This window comes from Dama dama, chromosome 9, assembly GCF_033118175.1.
Source record: "Dama dama isolate Ldn47 chromosome 9, ASM3311817v1, whole genome shotgun sequence".
NCBI lineage: Eukaryota > Metazoa > Chordata > Mammalia > Artiodactyla > Cervidae > Dama > Dama dama.
In genome coordinates, this window is record NC_083689.1 from 76,825,144 (window position 1) to 76,845,055 (window position 19,912).

At 39.8% G+C, this 19,912-nt stretch overlaps 1 protein-coding gene across 4 annotated transcripts in view; it reads left to right on the forward strand.

Moving 5' to 3' along the window:
• The window catches only part of HMMR (hyaluronan mediated motility receptor), a 37,897-nt gene extending 27,392 nt beyond the window's left edge, over positions 1–10,505 (forward strand). For all 4 annotated transcript variants that reach the window (XM_061151896.1, XM_061151898.1, XM_061151897.1 and 1 more), the window contains exons 17-18: positions 8,439–8,601; positions 9,564–10,505. In XM_061151896.1, the coding sequence (XP_061007879.1) occupies positions 8,439–8,601; positions 9,564–9,583 (183 nt within the window). In that variant the 3' untranslated portion in view covers positions 9,584–10,505. The remainder of the gene's footprint in view (positions 1–8,438; positions 8,602–9,563) is intronic.
• Positions 10,506–19,912: the final 9,407 nt, after the last annotated feature.

Consider the following 19,912-nt stretch of genomic DNA (forward strand, 5'->3'; position numbering starts at 1 on the left):
GCTGGGTCATATGGCAGTTCTATTTCCAGTTTTTTAAGAAATCTCCACACTGTTCTCCATAGCAGTTGTACTAGTTTGCATTCCCACCAACAGTGTAAGAGGGTTCCCTTTTCTCCACACCCTCTCCAGCATTTATTGCTTGTAGACTTTTGGATAGCAGCCATCCTGACTGGCGTGTAATGGTACCTCATTGTGGTTTTGATTTGCATTTCTCTAATAATGAGTGATGTTGAGCATCTTTTCATGTGTTTGTTAGCCATCTGTATGTCTTCTTTGGAGAAATGTCTGTTTAGATCTTTGGCCCATTTTTTTATTGGGTCATTTATTTTTCTGGAATTGAGCTGCAGGAGTTGCTTGTATATTTTTGAGATTAATCCTTTGCCTGTTGCTTCATTTGCTAGTATTTTCTCACAATCTGAGGGCTGTCTTTTCACCTTGCGTATAGTTTCCTTTGTTGTGCAAAAGCTTTTAAGTTTCATTAGGTCCCATTTGTTTATTTTTGCTTTTATTTCCAATATTCTGGGAGGTGGGTCATAGAGGATCCTGCTGTGGTTTATGTCGGAGAGTGTTTTGCTTATGTTCTCCTCTAGGAGTTTTATAGTTTCTGGTCTTACATTTAGATCTTTAATCCATTTTGAGTTTATTTTTGTGTATGGTGTTAGAAAGTGTTCTAGTTTCATTCTTTTACAAGTGGTTGACCAGTTTTCCCAGCACCACTTGTTCAAGAGGTTGTCTTTTTTCCATTGTATGTCCTTGCCTCCTTTGTCGAAGAGAAGGTGTCCATAGGTTTGTGGATTTATCTCTGGGCTTTCTATTCTGTTCCATTGATCTATATTTCTGTCTTTGTGCCAGTACCACACTGTCTTGATGACTGTGGCTTTGTAGTAGAGCCTGAAGTCAGGCAGGTTGATTCCTCCAGTTCCATTCTTCTTTCTCAAGGTTGCTTTGGCTATTCGAGGTTTTTTGTATTTCCATACAAATTGTGAAATTATTTGTTCTAGTTCTGTGAAAGATACTGTTGGTAGCTTAATAGGGATTGCATTGAATCTATAGATTTCTTTGGGTAGAATAGCCATTTTGACAATATTGATTCTTCCAATCCATGAACACGGTATGTTGCTCCATCTGTTTGTGTCCTCTTTGATTTCTTTCATCAGTGTTTCATAGTTTTCTATGTATAGGTCTTTTGTTTCTTTAGGTAGATATACTGCTAAATATTTTATTCTTTTTGTTGCAATGGTGAATGGTATTGTTTCCTTAATTTCTCTTTCTGTTTTCTCATTGTTAGTGTATAGGAATGCAAGGGATTTCTGTGTGTTAATTTTTTTTTTTTTTGTCATACATTGATATGAATCAGCCATAGATTTACATGTATTCCCCATCCCGATCCCCCCTCCCTGTGTGTTAATTTTATATCCTGCAACTTTACTATATTCATTGATTAGCTCTAGTAATTTTCTGGTAGAGTCTAGGGTTTTCTATGTAGAGGATCATGTCATCTGCAAACAGCAAGAGTTTCACTTCTTCTTTTCCTATCTGGATTCATTTTACTTCTTTTTCTGCTCTGATTGCTGTGGCCAGAACTTCCAACACTATGTTGAATAGTAGTGGTGAGAGTGGGCACCCTTGTCTTGTTCCTGATTTCAGGGGAAATGCTTGCAGTTTTTCACCATTGAGAGTAATGCTTGCTGTGGGTTTGTCATATATAGCTTTTATTATGTTGAGGTATGTTCCTTCTATTCCTGCTTTCTGGAGAGTTTTAGTCATAAATGGGTGTTGGATTTGTCAAAGGCTTTCTCTGCATCTATTGAGAGAATCATATGGTTTTTATCTTTCAATTTGTTAATGTGGTGTATTACATTGATTGACTTGCGGATATTAAAGAATCCTTGCATTCCTGGGATAAAGTCCATTTGGTCATGGTGTATGATTTTTTTAATATGTTGTTGGATTCTGTTTGCTAGAATTTTGTTAAGGATTTTTGCATCTATGTTCATCAGTGATATTGGCCTGTAGTTTTCTTTTTTTGTGGCATCTTTGTCTGGTTTTGGAATTAGGGTGATGGTGGCCTCATAGAATGAGTTTGGAAGTTTACCTTCTGCAGTTTTCTGGAAGAGTTTGAGTAAGATAGGTGTTAGCTCTTCTCTAAATTTTTGGTAGAATTCAGCTGTGAAGCCATCTGGTCCTGGGCTTTTGTTTGCTGGAAGATTTTTGATGACAGTTTCGATTTCCTTGCTTGTGATGGGTCTGTTAAGATCTTCTATTTCTTCCTGGTTCAGTTTTGGAAAGTTATACTTTTCTAAGAATTTGTCCATTTCATCCAAGTTGTCCATTTTATTGGCATAGAGCTGCTGGTAGTAGTCTCTTATGATCCTTTGTATTTCAGTGTTGTCTGTTGTGATCACATTTTCATTTCTAATTTTGTTAATTTGGTTCTTCTCCCTTTGTTTCTTAATGAGTCTTGCTAATGGTTTGTCAATTTTGTTTATTTTTTCAAAAAACCAGCTTTTAGCTTTGTTGATTTTTGCTATGGTCTCTTTAGTTTCTTTTGCATTTATTTCTGCCCTGATTTTTAAGATTTCCTTCCTTCTACTAACCCTGAGGTTCTTCATTTCTTCCTTCTCTAGTTGCTTTAGGTATAGAGTTAGGTTATTTATTTGACTTTTTTCTTGTTTCTTGAGGTAAGCCTGTAATGCTATGAACCTTCCCCTTAGCACTGCTTTTACAGTGTCCCATAGGTTTTGGGTTGTTGTGTTTTCATTTTCATTCATTTCTATGCATATTTTGATTTCTTTTTTGATTTCTTCTATGATTTGTTGGTTATTCAGAAGCATGTTATTTAGCCTCCATATGTTTGAATTTTTAACAATTTTTTTCCTGTAGTTGAGATCTAATCTTACTTCACTGTGGTCAGAAAAGGTGACTGGAATGATTTCAATTTTTTTGAATTTACCAAGACTAGATTTATGGCCCAGGATGTGATCTATTCTGGAGAAGGTTCCATGTGCATTTGAGAAAAAGGTGAAGTTGATTGTTTTGGGGTGAAATGTCCTATAGATATCAATTAGGTCTAGCTGATCCAATGTGTCATTTAAAGTTTGTGTTTCCTTGTTAATTTTCTGTCTAGTTGATCTATCCATAGTTGTGAGTGGGGTATTAAAATCTCCCACTATTATTGTGTTACTATTAATTTCCTCTTTCATACTCATTAGCGTTTGCCTTACATATTGCGGTGCTCCTATGTTGGGTGCATATATATTTATAATTGTTATATCTTCTTCTTTGATTGATCCTTTGATCATTATATAGTGTCCTTCTTTGTCTCTTTTCACATCCTTTATTTGAAAGTCTATTTTATCTGATATGAGTATTGTATTGCAATTCCTGCTTTCTTTTGTTCTCCGCTTGCATGTAATATTTTTTTCCAGCCCTTCACTTTTAGTCTGTATGTGTCTCTTGTTTTGAGGTGGGTCTCTTGTAGACAGCATATATAGGGGTCTTGTTTTTGTATCCATTCAGCCAATCTTTGTCTTTTGGTTGGGGCGTTCAACCCATTTACATTTAAGGTAATTATTGATAGATATGGTCCCGTTGACATTTACTTTGTTGTTTTGGGTTCACATTTATACAACCTTTCTGTGTTTCCTGTCTAGAGAAGATCCTTTAGCATTTGTTGAAGAGCTGGTTTGGTGGTGCTGAATTCTCTCAGCTTTTGCTTGTCTGTAAAGCTTTTGAATTCTCCTTCATATCTGAATGAGATCCTTGCTGGGTACAGTAATCTAGGTTGTAGGTTATTCTCTTTCATTACTTTCAGTATGTCCTGCCATTCCCTTCTGGCCTGGAGGGTTTCTATTGATAGACCAGCTGTTATCCTTATGGGAATCCCTTTTTGTGTTATTTGTTGTTTCTCCCTTGCTGCTTTTAATATTTGTTCTTTGTGTTTGATCTTTGTTAATTTGATTAATATGTGTCTTGGGGTGTTTCGCCTTGGGTTTATCCTGTTTGGGACTCTCTGGGTTTCTTGGACTTGGGTGGCTATTTCCTTCCCCATTTTAGGGAAGTTTTCAGCTATTATCTCCTCGAGTATTTTCTCATGGCCTTTCCTTTTGTCTTCTTCTTCTGGGAATCCTATGATTTGAATGTTGGGGTGCTTCACATTGTCCCAGAGGTCCCTGAGGTTGTCCTCATTTCTTTTGATCCTTGTTTCTTTTTTCCTCTCTGCTTCATTTATTTCCACCATTTTATCTTCTACCTCACTTATCCTATCTTCTGCCTCCATTATTCTACTCTTGGTTCCCTCCAGAGTGTTTTTGATCTCATTTATTGCATTATTCATTTTTAATTGACTCTTTTTTATTTCTTCTAGGTCTTTATTAAACATTTCTTGCATCTTCTCTATCTTTGTCTCCAGGCTATTTATCTGTAACTCCATTTTGTTTTCAAGATTTTGGATTATTTTTATTATCATTATTCTAAATTCTTTTTCAGGTAGATTCCCTCTCTCCTCCTCTTTTGTTTGACTTGGTGGGCATTTTTCATGTTCCTTTACCTGTTGGGTATTTCTCTGCCTTTTCATCTTGTTTAGATTGCTGTGTTTGGAGTGGGCTTTCTGTATTCTGGAGGTCTGTGATTCCTTTTTATTGTGGAGGTTTCACCTAGTGGGTGGGGTTAGACGATTGGCTTGTCAAGGTTTCCTGGTTAGGGAAGTTTGCATCGGTGTTCTGGTGCGTGGAAGTGGATTTCTTCTCTATGGAGTGCAATGGAGTGCCCAGTAATGAGTTTTGAGATGGGTCTATGTGTTATGTGTGACTTTGGGCAGCCTGTAAGTTGACACTCAGGGCTCTGTTCCTGTGTTGCTGGAGAATTTGCGTGGTATGTCTTGCTCTGAAACTTACTGGCTCTTGGGTGGTGGTTGCTTTCAGTGTAGGTATGGAGGCTTTTGGATGGTCTCTTATTGCTTAACGTTCTGTGTGTCAGGAGTTTTCTGGTGCTCTCAGGTTTTGGGCTTAAGTCTCCTGCCTCTGGATTTCAGTTTTATTCTTCCAGTAGTCTCAAGACTTCTCCAACTATACAGCACTGATAATAAAACTTCTAGGTTAATGATGAAAAGATTCTCCACCGTGAGGGACACCCAGAGAGGTTCACAGAGTTACATGAAAAAGAGGAGAGGGAAGAGGGCGATAGAGATGAGCAGGAGGAGAAAAAGGGGGACTCAAGAGGAGAGAGACAGATCTACGCAGTTGTCTGTTCCCAGAGTGTTCTCCGTAGCCCAGTCACCTACAAAGATTCACAGAACTGGATTGGGAAGAGAAGGGGAAAGGAGGAAATAGAGGTGTTCTGAGGTAGAAAACGGAGAGTCAAAGTGGGAGAGAGTAATCAACACACTCCTGAATAAAAAAGGGAACTGAATATTGGATTCTTAAATGTCCACAATTTATATCATATACTGAAAAACAAAGATTAAAAATCTAGAGTAGAGGTTAGACTTTTAAAAATACAATATTAAAAACAAAAACACAAAAAATTTTAGAAATACATATGAAGTTCGGTTTAAAAATAGGGCTTCTCTCTTTTTTTTTTTGCAAGGTTATAGTGAAATGAAAATGAAAATTAAGTAGTAGAGGAGTAATAGAGGACTTTAAAAGAAAATAAGAGAAAAAGAAAAACAAATTTTTCCTAATTAAGAAAAGCATAAAAATATATGAAAATGAAAGTTAAGGAGTAATGGGGGAGTAATAGGGAATTTTAAAAGAAAATAAAAGAGAAAAAATAAAAAAAAGAAAATTTTTTTTTAATTAAAAATACATCTAGGAATTTCTCTGGAGCTGGTGCAGTCAGTGTGGGTTCAGTTCAGTTTCAGATAGCTCCTCGTTCCAACTTAGACTTCTCGATATCTATAGGCCCCTTCCGGTGTAGTCAGTGTTATCTATCAGGATTTTAATCTGTTGCACCGGTCCCTTCTGAAGCGGTTCCCTTTGTTTATTTGGCTTCTGTTTGCCAGTCTCTTCAGTGCCTAATTTTCAGGCGGGCGGAGGTGGTCTCTTGTTCAGGTTTGCTAGTTCCGTCACGCTGCGGGGAGGGGTGGGGCGCTGTTTTCTCCATCTATGCTGCTCAGGCTCCCTGAGCATATGGAGCGTGCCCTGCGTTGCGTGCGGTTCCAGTTTTCGGGTTCTCCACAAAAGCGTGGACTCGGTTGCACCTGCGTTTTGTGCCTTCCCAGGCCCGAGCAGCTCAGGCAGCCAGGAGCTTGTCGGGCGCACTCTCCCCGGGTGCGGCACTCCTCCTCCCTTCCGCGGTCCCAGCCTCAGTTTCAGCTCATGCAGGTCGGTTGCGTGCACCCTGTGTTTAGCCGCGACCCTCCCGGCGGATGTCAACCATCCAGAATTTCAGGAAGTCTTTGGTTAGAAACTGGAGGCCTGTTTGCAGTGCGGTAGGGGATGCCGTCTTTGGGGCCGAGTTTGCCCCTTTCCCCTCCCCCCTGCCTCCTGCCTCCGGCGGGGCTGGGCCGGTCCGCAGCCGGCTAGCTCCTCTGGACTTGCTCAGACCTTTTGTTCTGCCAACGGCCGGCAGCGCGTTCGGGCCGGTTAATTTTCTCTCTCTCTTTTGCTGTCCCACAGTTTAAGTTGGTTTCTCACAAAAGCTCCCTCCGATTGCCCTCAGGGCACTCAGGCCCGCTCCTTACCCTAAGCAATGCCGCCCGCTCCTCTCAGTTCCGCCCCCACTTGCTGGTGGCGGATGCGGGCGTCTGGGGTACTTTTCTGCTGGGAGTTACTTTTAGGCACTAATCTGTGGGTTTTATTTATTTTCCTCTCAGTTAGGTTGCCCTCCGAGATTCGAAAACTTCCCCCAGACCCGCCAGTGCGAGGGTTTCCTGGTGTTTGGAAACCCTCTGTTAAGACTCCCTTCCCGGGACGGGTCTCCATCCCTAGCTCTTTTGTCTCTCTTTTTATCTTTTATATTTTGTCCTACCTCCTTTTGAAGACAGTGGGCTGCTTTTCTGGGCGCCTGCTGTCCTCAGCTAGCGATCAGAAGCTGTTTTGTGAAGTTTGCTCTGCGTTGAATTGTTCTTTCGATAAATTTGTAGGGGAGAAAGTGGTCTCCCCATCCTATTCCTCCACCATCTTGGCTCCTCCTGTCTCTGCTTTTTAATATGCTGTCTAGGTTATTCATAACTTTCCTTCCAAGGAGTAAGCGTCTTAATTTCATGGCTGCAGTCACCATCTGCAGTGATTTTGGAGCCCAAAAAAATAAAGTCTGACACTGTTTCCACTGTCTCCCCATCTATTTCCCATGAGGTGATGGGACCAGATGCCATGATCTTAGTTTTCTGAATGTTGGCTTTCAGCCAACTTTTTCACTCTCCTCTTTCACTTTCATCAAGAGGCTTTTTAGTTCCTCTTCACTTTCTGCCATAAGGGTGGTGTCATCTGCATATCTGAGGTTATTGATATTTTTCCCCCCGCAATCTTGATTCCAGCTTGTGCTGGATAAATTAGGAGCTCTGTATTCTCCTCCCAGGCAGAATTTCTGAGACAAGTCTTCAGATCTGGGTTTGGGGACTATGGCAAGATTTCCTCTGAGTGACACCTCTGTCCCTGTAGCTGGATGCTTAGTAGACTTGGGGGAGAGGGAGATGAGCAATCTGAGGGTCTCTCACTTTGCCTCTATTGGCTTGGAACCACTGTCTCATGAGCCAGGTAAAGGGTGATCAGGGTCTGGGTATTTTCAGCACTCTGCACCTAAGATAGGGCCTTGGTTTCTTGGAAGAAAAGACCCCTCACACACACACTTCTCAGCCATATTTGCTGTGGTTCAGATGAGGAAGAGAGGTGCTGACATCCTGCTCCTCTTGGCAGGAGAAGCCTGACTGGGAGCTGGGGGAGGATGGAACCCTGTGCTCCAGGCTTCAGAGGTCTGGTGCGGAGTCTCTGCTTTGCTAAGCAAGGACTAGGGCGAGAGGGAACAGCATTGGTTCAAACACAACAGGACATTGCCTTTTGTAAAAAACAAAAACCACTTTTTTATGGATCTGCTTGAATAATTGTTTCTTCACTTGCTATTTTACTTTAAAGCTATTTACAGAGGCTTTAAGTAGTTGCTTTTTTTGGTAATTTTTTTATATCACTAGGGAGCAAGTCAGCAGAGCTGCTCATGCTGTCTCCCCAGTAGTGACGCTCAGCATTTAATTTGGTGTTGAACTTTTATCAGAAATACAACGTTGTACCTATAGAGGGACAGGAAGATTTAAATGACTTGTTATCTTCTTTGTCATAGCTGTTCATTTTGTAATTTATAGTCTGAAAGCCTGTATGCAGTAGGCTTTTGCTATTAAGGTTTGAAAAATGAGCGACTGTGGAATTGTCAGTAATATTGGTGACACATTTCACCAACATGATCTTCAATAATTATTTTACTGACTGTATTTTTTCTTACAATAGGAGGTGTTAAAACTCCGTGCTCAGCTTACTAAAAGAAAACAAAGTGAAGCAAAACTTCAGGAGGAACTGAATAAAGTTCTAGGTATCAAACACTTTGATCCTTCAAAGGCTTTTCTTCATGAAAGTAAAGAAAATTTTGTTCCCAAAACTCCATTGAAAGAAGGTAAGAAATGAATAAACATACAGAACTCTGTTATCTTCCTTTGGATTTCGTTTCACAGCACTGAGCAAGTTATCTATCTTTATGAACTGTGAAAAATCTGTTAACAGTTTCTGATATATCTTCCTTGAAAACTTGTCTTACTTCTTTCTCTCTCTATTTTTTTATATTTATTTACTTATTTGTTTATTTGGCCACGTGGAGTCTTAGTCGCAACATGCAGGATCTTTAGTTGTGGCGTACAAACTCTAAGTTGCGGCATGTAGGATCTAGTTCCCTGACCAGGGATTGAACCCAGGACCCCTGCGTAGGGAGTGTGGAGTCTTAGCCACTGGACCACTAGGGAAGTCCCCTTGTCTGGCTTTTTTGCTCATACCCACTCCCTACCAGAATTAATCCCTCTATCACACCCTTGACATTTTGTAACCTAAACATCCGATTTGTAATTTTGGAGAAGTAGATTTTTCTTTTTTTCTTTTATTTTACTTATTCACGTTATTTTTGGTTGCACTGGGTCTTTGTTGCCGCTCTTGGACTTTCCCTCGTTGCAGCGGGTGGAGGCTCCTCTTCACTGCGGTGTGAGGGTCTCTCATTGCGGTGGCTTCCTTTGTTGCGGAGCACAGGCTCTAGGGCACAGGCTCAGTAGTTGTGGCACACAGGCTTAGTTGCTCCTTGGCATATGGAATCTTCCTAGACCAGGGATTGAACCTGTGTCCCCTACACTGGCAAGTGGATTCCTATCCACTATGCTACTGGAGAAGTCCATTTTTCTCTCTTTCTTGACTACAATCTCTGTATCTTTGACAATAAACTGAAATTGGCTGAAATAGCGAATGAAGAAATATAAATAAAATGCAAGTATTGCTTCATCTTCCTTAGAGAAGGTAAACTGCTTTTAGTTCATAATGACGGATGCATTAGTTTTAATTTAGAAAACTAACACTGCTGTTTAATACTCCTTCCAGGCAATACAAACTGCTCCTGAGCTCGTAGTGGAGTTTCGAGAATCATGCAAGTAAACATCTGAAAAACCTGTTGAAGACTATTTTTTCTTACTATGTTTTTTATTATTATTATTGCTTACTATTGTGTTTATAATATTTGTTAATCTCTTATTTAATACTAACTTCCTGTCCTTACATATGTGATAGGAAGTTTGACTGTTTTTACCAGTGTTCTCTGACATTCTAGTTACTCTTGTCAGTACTTCCTCCTTGATGCTCACCCTTATTGCCTCATTCTAAATGTTCTGACGCTTTCCAGCTTTGCTCACTCATCCCATCAAATCAATAGTCTTTTAAAAATCATTCTCATACTATCATTTCCCTATTCTGAAACCTTGGGGTTTTTTTTTAGTTTGATGCTGAAGACCTTTTCTAGTCTGAACCTCTTATGCTAGGCTAAAACACCTTGGCTTGTTCTTGCCTCTACTTAATTCTCCTAATAATGTTCATTCTGTCCCACCCATCATCTGTTTATCCAGTTCAAATAAGAAATAGAGGCAAGCTTTTTTTCATAGTTCTCTCTTACCAAAGCCACTGAGTTGGTTAATAATTTGCAGATTTCTAGACCCCATCCCAGACCTCTTAAATTACAATCTGTGGTTTGGTCTAGAAATCTGCTTTTTTTTTTTTTTTCTTTCATAAACAGCAGTTAATTCTTAGAAACTCTGCTTGTAACCTCTTTTTTGCCACACCACACACCAAGTGTGGGATCTTAGTTTCTGATCGGGGATCGAACCCATGCTCCCTGCTTTGGAAACACGGAGTCATAACCACAGGACTGCTGGGGAAGTCCCTGCTTGTAACCTCCTTAGAAAATTTGTCTAGCTGCTTGACATCTGCCTGATTGCTGGGTGTTTGATTAATATTTATGTATCATGAAATAAAATTACACGTTGTCACTGACCCAATTATACAACTTCTATTATATGAAATCACATTAATTCTTCTATTTAAGATGCATTTATTGTCTCTGCCCTCCTCTCCCCATATTGTCTCCAGAATCACTAATGGTATTAATAGTATACTACTTAGAAAGTGGTCATTCTCCACCTAAAATACCTGATCTACACAGTTCGTATATTACAAGCCAACTTTTTGTCATGTTTCTCCATTGGTGGACCAACAGAGACTATTTTAATCAGGATAACTTTTCTTAATTATTTAATTAGATCTTAATATATAGTTAAGTTCAAAGGAAATGTAGAAATTAGAAAAACCGTCTAATAAAATGGAATCATTCAAGAGTTCTGCTTTTAGCCAAGATGCAGTAACATGGATCAGATTTATTGCTCCTCCTACCCTACACACACACACACACACACACACATGCGCGCACGCACGCATGCGCGCACACCCTAAAACTGTCCAAGAACAACAAAATATACAAAAGAATGATTTTCATGATGTTAAACATGAAAAAAAAAATCCCTAAGACATGACAATCAAGGTGAATCATACAGTTCATCCATGTTTACAGCCTTGAGAGAGTTTGCAAACATACATGAAAGGGGAACCCAGGCAAGGCCCATCCAACTAACCAAGTTGAAAAGCCGGAACTGAGATCTGCGGAGACCAAAGATACTGGAGACTGCAGGACAGAGTACTGAAAGGACAAAACTGCAGGGGAGAATTGTGGAGATGCACAAAGGGTCCCGCAAGGAATCAGCTGCATACTGACTAGTTACGCACATGAGGAAACTGCCTGAAGCCTGGGGAAGGACTGTCCCCCGAAATTAAAAGTCACAGTGCTCAAAGCTCACACAGGCTAGAAACACTGCCTGTTCCACCAGCCTAACTTGAAAACCTCATGATTTATAGAGAACTGACTAAGATATGCAGAAGGGTTCAGTACTGGGGAATAATTAGTCCTAAAGTGAGCATTCTGGTCCCACCTAACAAACCTTAAAAAAGGAAGACCCAAGAGGATCGGTCCTTTCTAAGAAAATTATTACATTTTGGAACAAAGCTCAAGAAACTGCATAGGTTTATAAAAATGTCAAGCACCCAAGAATGTAAGTTTTACAGTTTCTTAACATCCAATCAAAAGATCCCTAGACATGCAGGGAGGCAGGAAACATCATCTCCTGAAGAGAATATTCAGTCAACCCAGAACTGACATAGAGGTTAGAATTATCAGAGGACATCACAATGGCTATTTTATATATGCCACATATACCAAAACTTAGTGAAGATATTTAACATTAAAAAACATCCAAATTGAACTTGTAGAGATAAGAACTACAGTATGTAAGAAAAAAACTCTCTCTTTGTGAGTACAGAGAGAAGACATTGCAAAAGGAAAGACTAGTGAACTTGAAAACATAGCAATAGGAACTATCCAACATGAAACACAGAAATTAGGTTGAAAAAACGAGCAGAACACCAATGTACTCTGGGACAACTTCAAGCAGTCTAACATATATGTAATCAGAGTTCCCAGAGGAGGGAAGGAGGGGACAGAAAAATCACTTGAAGAAGTAATGGTGGAAACGTTTCCAAATAGGAACAATAAATATGAAACATCACAATTGCTGAAAAGCAGTGATAAAGAAAAACTGTCAACCTAAAACTATCTCCACAAAAGTAGTTTTCAGAAGCAAGGATGAAAAATTATTTTCAGATGTAAAAAAAATTTATTAGTCTCTGTAAAATATAATTGACTGAACAGCAAGAGTGTGGTCTGTAGTTTAGACATCTTTAAAATTACATAAGACAGCAATAGCTCAAAGCCTAGGAGGGGGAAAATGGAAGAATATGATTGCAAGTTCTTTATACTATATATAAAGTGGAATAATGTTATTTGAAGACCGACTGTGGTAACTTAATAATATATACTATAAACCCTAATAAAATCACTAAAATAAAACACTTGTCAGTAAGTCAACCAAGATGAAATTATAAAGAAATAGTCAATTCAAAAGGCAGAGAAAGGGGTACTCTTTCTGCCCCCTTCTGATGTCTAATGTCAGAAGCTTTCTCTATCCCTTTTATACTTTAATAAACTCTATTGCACAAAAGCTCTGAGCGATCAAGCCTCGTCTCTGGCCCCAGATTGAATTCTCCTCTGGAGGCCAAGAATCCTGGCATCTTTTTGTGGGTTCAGCAACAACCTTTCATCTTGGAGGCTCGACCGGGATTCTTCAGGACAAGATGGGAGCTAACAACTCCAGCCTCACTCCTTTGAACTGTGTCCTGAAAAACTGGGATAGATTTGATCCCCAGGGCTTGAAGAAGACACACCTGGTCTTCCTATGTGATACTGCATGGCCATGGTATCCATTGGAGGATGGTGAACGGTGGCCGGTTGGAGGGTCTCTTAAGTATAATACTGTTTTACAATTAAACTGGTTCTGTAGAAAACAAGGGAAATGGGTAGAAGTAGCATATGTGTTGCCCTTTTTCTCGCTGCGAAATATGCCAGACTTGTGTCCTAAGGGTATAGATTTGGGTGTGACTCCTTCAGCTCCCTCCTGTCCTCCTACTTTGCTAGATGAGATGGAGGACAGGAGACAAAGAGATAAAGAAAAGTAGGTTTCTCCAATCTATCCCTGGAATCATATGCGCATAGCAGCCAGAGAGACTGAGGAACAGCCACACAAGCTGGTGCCTCTTCATGAAGCACCCACAGGGAGAAATAATCAGTCTGAGAATTAATAAGCCTTTTTCTTATCAAGAAATACAAAGAATCAAGGAGGATCTGGGAGACTATTTAGAGGACCCGGAAAAATATATTAGAGTTTTAAAGGTGTTGCTCTGCTTTATGACCTTACTTGGAAGGATGTGATGTATATCTTGGGACAAATGCTGACTCCCGACTCAAAAACTCGAGTTTTCAGAAAAGCAGTTGCTTATGGAGATGAATGGTTTGGTAATGAATCAGTAGGGAAGAGAGAGGACGAGATAACCGCCCTCCCCACTGGGAATCAGGCGGTCCCAGTTACAGAACCAGACTGGGACTACAACACAGCTAAAGGAAAATGGGATCAGAGTCATTTTGTCAGATGTATTCTTGGAGGACTAAGGCAGACAAGCGTGCGTTAAGCCTTTAAACTATGCCAAATTGGTAAACATAGAACAAGAGGAGAAGGAAGCTCCTGGTAAATTCCTAGACTGAGAGAAGCCCTTCACAGATTCACTGAGATTGATCCTGAAAGCGAAGAGGGAAAAGTGATCTTAAAGGATAGATTTCTCACTCAGTTGGCTCCAGTTATCCGCCATAAACTATTAAAATGGGTGTATGGACCAAATCAGTCTTTAGATAATCTGTTGCAACTGGCTCAGGTCTATTATGGTAGGGAATATGAGGAAAAGAAAGAAAGGCAGAAAAGGACAAAGGAACAGGCAGAAGCCCTCACAATGGCTTTGAGAACCATTCTTAAACAGCCTGAGAGAAATGCCCAGAGGGACCCAGGTGAAAAGGGATGGGCTTGCTATTACTGTGGAAAGGAGGGGCACCTCAAGCGGGATTGCCCTCAGGCATCTAAGCTGCCCTGATTCCATGTCCGGTCTGCAAAGGACCACACTGGAAGAGAGGCTGCCCCCAGAGGCATAGGTTTCAGGGATCAGACTCTCAAGACAATCAGGACTGAAGGTGCCCAGGGGTCCCCACACAAGCTCCCATCCTAATTACACCTGAGGAACCCTGGGTATTAATAACTGTGGGGGGCCAATCCGTCAACTTCCTTTTAGATACTGGGGCAACTTACTCCGTGCTTACTGAAGCCCCTGGCCCACTTTCTTCCCCATCCGCTTCCATAATGGAACTGTCTGGACAAGCCAAAAATGGGTCTGATAATCTATGTGAGCCTGCTTCTGCTGACTCCAGAAATCCTGAGTCTGCTGTTTGATCCTCAAGACAATGCCTTCCTGTCCTGGGCTCACTCCTACGCTGCATTTCATAATTGTCTAACTGCTGGGTCTGCGGAGCACTCCCCTCTTCATCAGTGGAAGGCTTGCCATGGTGGACATCTCCACTTCAAGGAAAAGACTTTCTCCAAGTCTGCAAATACCTTCAACAACAATCATATGTGATGCCTCTTCTTACATCTAACAACCTTAAGTTGGACTGACGTAACTATGGACATAATGTGACTTTTCATTTTGATTTTAACTTTGTTTAATGATTATTTTGTCTTATGTCTGTAACTGTATAATGGGGTTTTCTAACCATCTAAAAGCTTTTAATTTACAAATGGTTGTCTAAGCTCCTATGAGTGCCACAGCCTCCTCCAATTATTACTTGGGGCCCCTGGATCAGAGACCCTCAATATGAGGGTTAGGAGAATATGTTGCCTCACCAATTTAGGGACCACGCACCTAAACAGCAGGAAGTAGTTATGGTATGAAAACGACACCCCTTTTCCTTGGCAACATAATTCTCTTAAAAGAAAAGGGGGGAATGAGAGAGTCATTTCCTAGGCAGGTTGATAAGAAGTCTGGGGGTCCCCAAGGAGAGAGGGGTCTGGAATTCTCAAGGAGAAAGAAAGGACAAACTTTTTTTTCTTTCCTCTACATTCCTTAGGATTATATATCAATAATGTATCCTGCCTGAGGACAATCTCTGAATTAAACCTGGCTAATCCTGTAATCTTAAAATGTAAATTATGGGAGTAGGTCTGGTCTTTACAAGGATTATATAACAATAATGTATCCTGCCTGAGGACAGTCTCTGGATTAAACCTTCTGGCTAATTCTGTTATCTTAATATGTAAATTATGGGAGTAGATCTGATAAGTCTTTACAACCTCCAGACATTCTTTGGATTCATTGGAGAGTATATAACTCCTTTGCTAACACTAGCAATCGGGTACTCTTTCTAGCCCCTTCTGATGTCTATGTCAGAAGCTTTCTCTATCCCTTTTATACTTTAATAAACTCTATTGCACAAAAAAAAAAAAGGGGGGGGAGAAAAAGAGGAAAAGGAAAACAACAGATGAGTCAAAAAGAAATTAATAGTATTATAATTAAATTTAATTATATCAACAATCAAATTAATGTAAATGGTCTGTTTACTTCACTTAAAATGCAGAAATGATCAAATGAGATTACAAAGCAAGATGACTATATGCTGCCTACAGAAATACACTTCATATATAATGACAGAAATAAGGTGAAAAATGCAAGGATGTTAAAAGATACACCAAGCTGAAGGGATAGGAAGACCTAGTCCCTCCTTCCCCTGACAAACAGTAATTCAGCAACAATACAGGGACAGATTCCCTTTGGAAATGGGGAAACGATAGTCTCTCCAAACAAATAGCATTGGGAAAATTATATATCCAAATACAAAAGAATGAATTGGAACCTTACCTTACACTATACACAAAAATCAACTCAAAAAGGATTAAAGGCTTAAATGTAAAACCTTAAATTAAAACTACTATAACAAACCATGGAAAAAACTTTTATGATATTGGTCTTGGCCATGATTTCTTGGTTATGATACCAAAGGTCAGTAAAAAAAAAAAAACAAAAATGGACAAGTAGGACTGCATCCAACTAAAAAAGTTTCTGCCTAACAAACAAGATAAGTGTTGGCAAGGATGTGGAAAAATTAGAACCCTTACACACTGTTGATGGAAATTTAAAATGGTGTAACACTATGGAAAATACAGTGGAACGTTCTAAAAAAAAATTAAAAATGGAACTACCATGAAAGTCACTCAGTCATGTCCAACTGTTTGTGACCCAGTGGACTGTAGCCCACCAGGCTCCTCTGGAGCTGGATACTGGAATGGATTGTATCTTTCCAACCGAGGAATCAAACCCAGGTCTCCTGCATTGCAGGCAGACTTTACCGACTGAGCCACCAGGGAAGCCAATAGTCCAGCAATCTCACTTATGTATATTTATCCCAAATAATTGAAATTGGAATCTCAAAGAGATACTTACGCCCCCATGTTTATTGCATTGTTATTCACAATAGCTAAGATGTGGGAATGGAGGAACAAAATGTAATATACCTGCGGTGGAATATTATTAAGCCTTTAGAAAGAAGGAAATCCTGCCACGTGCAAGAAATGGATGAACCTTGAGAACATTATGCCAAGTAAACTTAACCAAACACCAGAGGACAGAAACTGCATGATTCCACTTAACATGAGGTATCTAAAATATTCAGAATCACTGAAGCAAAGAGTACAGTGCTGGTCGCCAGGGCCTGGGTGGCAGAGGAAATGTTGCTGTCCAGTCATGTCCGACTCTTTGCGACCCCATGGACTGCAGCACGCCGGGCTTCCCTGTCCTTCACCATCTCCCCAAGCTTGCTCAGACTCATGTCCATTGAGTCAATGATGCCATCCAACCACCATCATGGAAATGAGGAAATGAGTTGCTAATTAATAGGCATAAAGTCTCAGTTGTGTAAGGTAAATTCTAGACACCTGCTCTGCAACATCATACCTATAATTAAAATACTGTATTTTACACTTAAAAATTTGCTAGAGGGTAAATCTCCTGTTAAGTGTTCTTACCACACACACACACAAGATGATGTGCCAAGATTATGCTAACAGATTGAAAACAAAAACTAGAGTGGCTGTATTAATATCAGACAAAATAGATTTCCGGGCAAAGAATATTACCAAGAATATGTTTCATGTGATAATGATAAATGAGTCAGTTCATCAGGAGGCCAAAATAAATATTCATGTAGCCAATGATAGTCTGAAAATCCATGAGTCAAAAAATTGATAGATTTACAAGGAGAAATAGAAAAATTAATTACATAGATATATCAATAGCCTCCCTCAATAAATTGTAGAACAAATAGAAAACTGGAAAGAATATAGAAGATTTAAAAAATATTCTGAACCAACTTGATCAAGTTGATGTTTATAGAAATCACCTAACACGAGCAGAATATTTTGTTAAGTGAGCACAAGAATTTGCCAAGATTGACTATTTATACACTAGGTCATGAAAACAGTCTCTAAATTTAAATGGATTCCAGTCATACCAAGGGTGTTGTCCATTGACAATGGAATTGAATTAGAAGTCAATAACATAAGTCTCTGGAAAATCCATAAATGGTTGGAAATCAATTATCACACCACTAAATGAGATACTGGTCAATGAATAAATTTGAAAGGAAATTAAAAACTATTTTGAATAGATTGAAAATGAAGACACAATATATCAAAGCTCGTAGAATGCTGCTAAACCAGATTTAGAGCAAAATTACCTCACTGGTGGCCTTTATTTCCAAAAAAGAAATGTTTCAAATCAATGAACTCTTACTGTAGAAATAAGTAAAAGAGCAATTTAAAACCAAAGTAAGTAGGGGGAAAACAATAATAAAGGTTAGAGCAGAAATCAGTAAGCTACAAAACAAAAATAAAAATCAATGAAAAATATTTCATTGAGAAAAACCAATAAAACTGATAAACCTCTAGCTAATCAAGAATATAAAAATACATAAACTACCAATATCAGGAGTAAGAAAGGTGACAATATTACTTTTGTGGGTGATGGATACATTCACTACCTTGATTATGGTGATGATTTTATCATTACATATTGTATATATCTTTGTTGCTCTCGCAATAACGAAAGCCCAGCACAGCCAAAAAATAAATTAGTTTTTGAAAGAAGTAGTTCATTTTGATACTAAAGTTTTAATCCTGAGATTATTTTCTCAATATTGGGCTGTTTTCTTTTTTTTCCTTTTTCAAATTGGGCTACTGCTTTTAAGTGGCTTTATTTATTTACCTGAAGACCTTTTTTGGAGGGTCTTTGGGGATTTTTTTTAGTTTTATCTTTTTTTAATCATTAATGGAAGAAAATCCCTTAAGGGAAAAAAAAATATGCCCATTAAACATTTTGTAGATGCTAATGATTTCTTCTCTTTCAAAAATATGAAGACAGTGGAACAGTTATTAGGAGGAATCTTTGGCCACCTCATGCGAAGAGTTGACTCATTGGAAAAGATCCTGATGCTGGGAGGGATTGGGGGCAGGAGGAGAAGGGGACGACAGAGAATGAGATGACTGGATGGCATCACCGACTAGATGGACATGAGTCTGAGTAAACTCCGGGAGTTGGTGATGGACAGGGAGGCCTGGAGTACTGCGATTCATGGGGTCGCAAAGAGTCGGACACTGAGCGACTGAACTGAACTGATGCTACCACTTGTATGATGGTTTTAGACTGATAATATCAAGTTCCAACACCTAACCCCCTCCCATCTCCAGCATTATACAATCCTTCAAGTATGAAACAGTTAAAGAAAGTGAAAGTGAAGTTGCTCAGTTGTGTCCGACTCTTTGCGACCCCATGGACTGTAACCCACTAGGCTCTTCAGTCCATATCTCACTGTATAAAATATCTAATTCCATTTATTAGCAGTTTTAACAGATATTTGGAACAACTTCAAAGGAAATTCCCAGGGTTTTGCTAATACCACTCCAGAGTGCCTATAATTTCTGAGAGAGAACTTTTTTTTCTTTTTTCTTTTGGCTGTGCTGGATCTTTGTTGCTGAGCGGGATTTCTCCAGTTGTGGTGCACAGGCTTCTGGTCGCTGGGGCTTTCCTTCTGAAGCGTGGTCTCTCAGGCAAGAGAGCTTCAGTAGTTGTGGTACCTCGGCCCAGTTGCCCGAGGCATGTGGAATCTTCCCAGACCAGGCATCAAGCCTGTGTCCCCACATTTCCAGGCTAGTTCTTAACCACTGGGCCACCAGGGAAGTCCTATCAAGGTTTTTGTAATCTGCTAGAGGCTATAGAAAGAACCAAGACAACGCCTAACTTCAAAGTTATAGTATAGCAAGAAAGACAATCAATCATAAATGTAAAATTACAAACTGATTTAACTACTCTGAAGAAAAAGGAACACTGCCTAAATAGTATAAGGATAAATAAAGGTACAGAATATAGTAAAGACCAGCAGGGGTTTACACCAACTACATGGGTGAGTGGCCATTGAGGTTAGTGTTTCATAAAGTTGCTAATAATAATAACAACAATAATAACAGTAGTAGCCATAGTAGTGGAGAAGGCACTGGCACCCCACTCCAGGACTCTTGCCTGGAGAATCCCATGGATGGAGGAGCCTGGTGGGCTGCAGTCCGTGGGGTCGCTAAGAGTCAGACACGACTGAGCAACTTCACTTTCACTTTGCACTTTCATGCATTGGAGAAGGAAATGGCAACCCACTCCAGTGTTCTTGCTGGAGAATCCCAGGGACGGGGAAGCCTGGTGGGCTGCCGTCTATGGGGTCACACAGAGTTGGACACGACTGAAGCGACTTAGCAGCAGCAGCAGCTGCCGTAGTAGTCCTGGCGGGTCTGCAAAGGAAAGACTATCTAAGGGGGAAT